This window comes from Trachymyrmex cornetzi, unplaced genomic scaffold, assembly GCF_001594075.2.
Source record: "Trachymyrmex cornetzi isolate Tcor2-1 unplaced genomic scaffold, Tcor1.1 scaffold1559, whole genome shotgun sequence".
Lineage (NCBI taxonomy): Eukaryota > Metazoa > Arthropoda > Insecta > Hymenoptera > Formicidae > Trachymyrmex > Trachymyrmex cornetzi.
In genome coordinates this window covers 120570-127626 of record NW_017296156.1, presented here as the reverse complement: position 1 = coordinate 127626, position 7057 = coordinate 120570, and the positions used below count along the sequence as shown (strand labels likewise).

The 7057-nt window shown below is 34.9% G+C and overlaps 1 protein-coding gene across 3 annotated transcripts in view; it reads left to right on the top strand.

Annotated features, from left to right (window-relative positions):
- Positions 1 to 478: 478 nt before the first annotated feature.
- LOC108758276 (Myb-interacting protein 120) overlaps positions 479 to 7057 on the top strand; it is a 15301-nt gene continuing 8722 nt past the window's right edge. For 2 of the 3 annotated variants that reach the window (XM_018503150.1, XM_018503147.1), the window contains exons 1-6: positions 479 to 1543; positions 2821 to 3209; positions 3281 to 3601; positions 3858 to 4082; positions 4807 to 5022; positions 5123 to 5242. In XM_018503150.1, the coding sequence (XP_018358652.1) occupies positions 2832 to 3209; positions 3281 to 3601; positions 3858 to 4082; positions 4807 to 5022; positions 5123 to 5242 (1260 nt within the window). In that variant the 5' untranslated portion in view covers positions 479 to 1543; positions 2821 to 2831. The remainder of the gene's footprint in view (positions 1544 to 2820; positions 3210 to 3280; positions 3602 to 3857; positions 4083 to 4806; positions 5023 to 5122; positions 5243 to 7057) is intronic. The other variant, XM_018503149.1, reaches the window with a different exon arrangement.

Below are 7057 nucleotides of genomic sequence, written 5' to 3'. Positions count from 1 at the left end.
CCGTAGTCATACTTGTGCATCCATAATAAATTACATTATCTAATATAAACAACATGTTTTTCTAATATTTTAATATATATTTCATATAATAAATTAATATTACATTTAAAAATTAAAATTATTTATAGGCTATGAGTAAACGCCGGATGTCGAGTGCTAAAATGCTATTTAACATTTAAAACAGATAAGGATATATAATAGACATTATTGTATATTGCTGTCTATTATATATTCTTATCTGTTTTAAATATTAAAAAGCATTTTAACACTTAACATCCAGCGTTTACTCATAGTCTATATCTATATAATTTTAATTTTTAAGTATTTATTAATAATTTTTAATAATTTTTAATACATAATAATTTTATATATTTATTTAATAAAACTGTATTCTTATGACAGGTTAAAGTTGACTTCATTATATGTATGTACAATATCAATCCTCATGTGAACAGATTTGAATCGCCGCGCGTCGCCATTGCGACTCATCCCTCGTGCCAGATGATACCGTGGTGTCGCGTTCGACGATACGCAGGAAGTTTCCCATCTTGGTCGACAGTTTTGTCAACCCGTTCAATCTTCGCCCGCGTAAGCGCGAGAAATTTCTCGACGACTCGCAAAGTGCGCGAAATCGTGTCTATGTCCCGTCTCGTGCTCGTCGCATATGATAGTATCCATCCTATCGTCACACGTTCTGTCCGATCGACCTGGTCGATCGCGTTATCGCGCGGAACGTTCATTTTCCCAGCCGCAATTTTCACACGCGACTGCGATGCACTGTGGGCCAGCAATGGTGGGCGCGTGATTTTGAACAATTCGAGCTATCTAAGGAACGCGCAGGTACGTGTGTGCCCGACGACAAGATACGCGCGACGCCGAGCTCGTTGCACCGTCCCGGATCCCGTCGCTTCTCTGGGGATCGGATCCTGAGCAACGGACGGTATTCGCACCGTGCTCCAGCGACGAAGCCCTGATTTCGTCGTTTTCGTTCGACCCCGCTCGATCGCCCCCTTTTCCCACCCCCTCCCGCTGCTACTGCTATCCACGAAAACTCCGTTTGAGGTTAGGTCCCCCGCCGTACGTCTCGGCTACGCGCCATCGCGCGCGACGTTCTCCGCAACATCTCGTCCGTCGGCGTGCCATGCGTCGGGCCTCCGGACCCGCTGTACTTGGCGCGGCACGCCGCTCGTGAGCGAGCTGTCTTGTACGCGCTCGAAAATCTGCCTCGCAAAAATGGCGCGTTCCCCCGAGAAATGGCGCTGATGTTCCACGACGACTTCGCGCTCCGCACTCTCGGTTCAAGTTTATTTTCATTTTTTTTCCTTCCTCTCTCCGTCACTCTTTTCGCTTCCCTCCTCAGCGTGTTCGAATTCGTGTCCGCGTTCAGCGTGTTCGAATACACGATCGCGTCAAACTTCACTCGGATGAATGACCGAATCGACGTCCCGCGACTTTTCAAAAGCACGACCACGACGAATTTAAATCGCACCTCCATACCATTTTGAAATTTTTAACTACGTTGGCTACGAGCGACGTAATCGAGGTGGTTATTAGCGCGTATAGCGTATAGATCTTGCGTTCATATAAGTAAACAAAATCGCGCTTGTGATAGAACAATTAAATAATCGGATTTCTTGTCAGGCGAGTGTGTGTGTAAATTTACGTGATTGCTGTTTAATTACGACTTGATTAATTATATTTATCTAAATGGTATTCAGCATTCTTTATATCACAATAGATTGTCTTATTTTTTGAGGCCAATTTCTTCGTAACAAGTTTCAAAATAATTTGAATATGTAAGTTTAAAATTTAATATTGAAAGTAACTTTATTAACTTGTACTTGATTAATTTATTTATGAATGGTCATGTTTTTTTCTAATCTTAATATTGTTTATATATCAATTTAATTATACATTTGTACTTTTGAAATACTTTACTTCTCAAGAACTTTTTTTTACGATCAAGATTACTATAATATCACTTATGAAAAAGAAAGTCTTATTTGCCAAAGTAATACTTTGTAGCTATGTTTTCATGTTATATTGCAAATATATTTAGGAATTTTTGCAACTTACGATTAAGGGGATGTTGGAGTGATAAAATTACCAACATTATACAGTTGTATAAAAATTTTCGAATTGACTGATCGGAATAAAAAATGCTTTTACAGAATTAAAGTAGACACAAAATTAGGAGATGGTGCAGTGGACTTTATACTAAAATTGCAAAAAAGTTAAGTAAATTTTTAACTTTTTTCGATTTTAGTATGAGGTACTGCACCATCTCCCAATTTTGCTTTTATTTTAATCCTATAAAAGAATTTTTGGTTCCGTTCAATCAATTCGGAGATTTTTATACAACTGTAATGTCAATAATTTAGCCACTCGAGCATCCTCTTAATTGTTTTGTAAATGGAATTGATGTTATATAAATAAAAACTTATATTTCTTACATTTAATTGTTATTGGACTGCTATTTAACTGTAAACTTGCATTATGACCGGTATTCAGTTGATTATTATATTTGAGACTGTCTTAAGTAGTTTCATAATGTCATAAGTCAATCAGAAGATTGTATTAGCATTTTAAGATATTACTTAAGACATTAAGGCCGGTATTTATAGTCAGATCTTATATTTAAGACCGTCTTAAGTACAGTCTTAAGATGTCATGAACCAATTAGAGGGCCGCATTAGCGACTTAAGACATTACTTAAGACGGTCTTAAAATAAGAACCGACTATGAATACCGGCTTAAGTTATTAAAATAAGAATAGACTATGAATATCTGTCATTCCATGACGGTGATATTTTTGTTCAGGTATCATCGTCATGTCCACTAATAAGGGACAAAACACAAGGGCTCTAGTAGAACCCTTGGCTTTGGATTCGCGCACACTGGGAGACAGCGATCTCAGTGCACTAACTTTGTCTCACGGCAACGAACAGTATCCGTCGAACGATTTTGAGGAGTTTGCAAATATTCAAGCAGAACTTGAATGTATAAACTCGGAGGGAGTTATGACAGATGAGCGGATAGTAATCGACGAGAACGTTGAGACTGATACGACAGTACCTGATGTGGAGATGACTGAAATTTCTGAGCAAGTGCAAACTGAGCACGTTTACACGATAGCCAATCAAACCAACCAGAATATTGTGTTTCAAACGAAGCCCACTGTGCAGAGAGTACCGGTGTCAGCAGTCCAGGTAACGTTTTTAATTACAATTGAAACCATCGCTTAAACGCCATGGTCAATTTACAAGAACTTCCTCTTTAGGTAAAACCAAACATCTGTCCAACTACGCAAAGCCAGTCTATTATGATAGTGTCACCTGTGAGTGGACAGGGCACCAGCCAAATTTTAAAAATTTCACATCCACCGACAGCTTCAGCTGAACAGTTGCAATCTTTAGCACAGACTCTGATTACCGGAAAATCCGCGGATGGGAGTGTCGTTCAATTAAGGACACAACCCGCCAAGTCTGTCACGACAACTAGTGCCTCTGGGAACATCACGATCAGTAACATGCAGAATGTTAAGTTTTCGCAACCAGCTACGTTGAAACGGACAACACAGAATGTATCGCAAGGGCGTAACGTAAGATATTATGATTCTCAGAATTCTTCGTAAAATTATATAATACATTTAAAATGCAATTAAAATATGAATTCCCCGATTGGGTTACTATTTATATTATATATTTCTTTGCTCAAAATTTTCAATTTTTCAATCAACCTTGTATAAGACCGAAGCATGCTATAAGAATCGAACTCAACCATTCTTATATGGAGCTATACACGCTTTATTCTCGTAAAATAATATATCAGATATCAAATTACAATATCTTTTATAGGTATACACGAAGATGATATTGACAGGAAATCAATCACAATCTGGTACTCAACAAGTTCTCATTACGAGTTCACAAAGCGAAAATCAATCGGCTCAGGGGATTAAATTTCTCAATAATACCTCTTCTAGTTATGTCAGCCCGACGAAAAATATAACGTTGGCACAGATGGGCACTATACTCTCTACCAACAAACAACATATTTTGCCAACATCTTCGCCAAAGCAGGTTTGTCTCGAATTAGAAATCAAAGCCTTAAACGGTCTAGCTGGATTTTAATGCTTGTATGATTTTTATGTGAATTTATATACTACGTGTGTAGTCCCCAGAAACGCGCGCCGAAATGATTTTTCGGTCTTTAAACGCTAACTCTATTATATTAAACTACCGCAGTAACATCACGAGTTAAATTGATTAGCAATTTAACAAATTTTTGATGCTTATTCGTATCTTCGAAACGATCTTAATAATGTTGAATGACATATTAATATCTGTAAATAATTAATTCTTATTGCGAAAAATATTACCTCGGCCAAGAGTCGAATCCGGATCTCTTGCATTCCGGCCGAGGTAATATTTTTCTCAATAAGAATTAATTATTTACAGATATTAATATGTCATTCAACATCATTAAGATCGTTTCGAAGATACGAATAACCATAAAAAATTTGTTAAATTGCTAGTCAATTTAACTCGTGATGTTGCTGCGATAGTTTAATAGAGTTAACGTTTCAAGATTGAAAAATCATTTTGGCTCGCGTTTCTGGGGACTACACACGTAGTATATAAATTCACTTAAGAATCATACAAGCATTAAGATCCAGCTAGACCGTTTCAGGCTTTGATTTCCATAGTTTGTGTTATCACATATACGGTCCTATAATATATTGTTCATTACAGATTATATGCATCTTGTGCAACAATAGTTATATATCCTATTATTTTTTTGTAGAGTGTGATACTGAACAAGTTGCTACAGTCTTCGACATCTCAGCAATCAAAAGTGACCATAATACCAACAAATACTGTAAAGTCACCTACAAAAATCCTTCCTGCGCCAACCCTGAGTATTCAGGCCAAATCCTCAACGACGACGAATCAACAGCCTACATTCATTACGTCCAAGTCATCCACGCAGCAAAATGCGCAGAAAGTGATCATTAGACAGGTTGAAAGATTACGAATTATATTCCAATAATTCTTTTATACATTTTGAAAATTATATTCATCTTTCAATAAATTATACATCATAAAAATTCTTTCTTTAGGGTTCTTTGAAACCTAGCAATGTACTTGGAAGTGGACAACAAGTAATTAGAATACCTGCTAATCAGAACATTGTGACCGGATCAAATCAAGTTCATCAAATTCAGATGTCTGGAAGACAAGTACATCTTATAATTATCTCATAATTCTTAATTGATTAATTATAACTGTATATATACAGGGTGGTCCACTTAAATCGATCATCTGAAATATCTTGCTTATTTTTGATGATATAAAAAAATGTTTCACATGAAAGTAGACCGGTTTCGAGGGGCACGTATTTTGGTTATGTTGGTTTTTTTTTAGGTGGAGGCGCCAAAAAGATATGAAGGTTACCTTCACTTTTTTTAAATGGAATTGTATGATTTTTTTACACAATATGATTCGTCTAATTATTCTGCATATAAAAGTATTAAGGGGGTTTTTCGGTTTTAGAGCCGATTTTGAACGTATTTTTTGAGAACTTTTTTAATGAATAAGGATGTAAGTGTACTTAAAAATCAATACAGGTCTAGAAAGTGCATACAATGAACATGTAAAAAAATATTTTTTTTTGTAATGTTTATTATTTACAAAGTAGTAAAAAGATGGCGCTGAAGTTGGGCCTGCACCGCGAACACGGTCAAATGGTAATCATGATACAGGTCTCGTATCGTTAGCCTGAAAGCAAAAAATAAAGCGGTTTCTTAATCAGTGGACTTGTAATTCTCGCCCGAACTAGAATAATTAATATCGTATGCATATTTTAAAGATGGCGACAGTTTGAAAAAATTTTTCGAATTTTGCTAATTTTTTCTTATTAATGCTTCAAAAAAAAAAAACGTAGGCTATTAATTCTAGTTCGGGCGAGAATGACATTCTCTGAGAATACCCCTTGAAGTAGAACTCGGTCGGACTAATAGTTTGGAATCGTGATTACCATGTTCGAAAATACGGTTTCGAGAAAAACGCGTTTAAAGTTTTATGAAACATTTTTTGCTATAATATGTCAAAATAATAAAGTCACGTAGTTATTAAAATAAAAATAAAAATAAGACAAAGGGGGGAAAACTGCGTCACAATTCCGTAAACAAATTCATATATAGTGGGTCTAAAGTATACGCGCCCTATGACAATTGGTTGCTCTTTGAATCGATCGAGCGGCCCCTAACACCACGTCATTTTATCTCGTATAACTTGGACAATTTTCGTTTTTCCCCAAAAAACGTTTTAGGGGGATATTCTTAAGACTATAAGCTTTCGAAAAAAGTAACAAAAAAAAATCGATTTTTTTTACCTAAAAAACCGAATATCAAAAAACCAATAGTTGACGAGATATTTTACATTTTATTCTGGCACATATTGACATAAAATGTTAAATAACTCGTAAACTATTAACTTTTTGATAATCGTACCTTAATACTTACGAACAGAATAATGAGATGAATCAGTTGATGGAAAGAAAACACATGGTTGCTTATTTAAAAAATTATCCATTTTGTATACATATTTTTTTAAAGCAACGATATGTTTTCTTTACACTAACTGATTCATCTCATTATTCTGTTCATAAAAGTATTAAGATACGGTTATCAAAAAGTTAATAGTTTACGAGTTGTTTAACATTTTATGTTAATATATGCCGGAATAAAGTATAAAATATCTTGTAAACTATTGGTTTTTTTATATCACTACCTTAATACTTTTATATACAAAATAATTTATATACAAAATAGAGGAATCATATTATATAAAAAAAATCATACAATTCCATTTAAAAAAATGGGAATGATTTTTATATCTTTTTAACGCCTCTACCTAGAAAAAAAATAACATAACCAAAATATGTCCTTCTTGAAACCGTTCCACTTTTATTTGAAATATTTTTTTATGATATATCATCAAAAATAAGTGAGATATTTCAGATGTATATATATATATATATATATATATATATA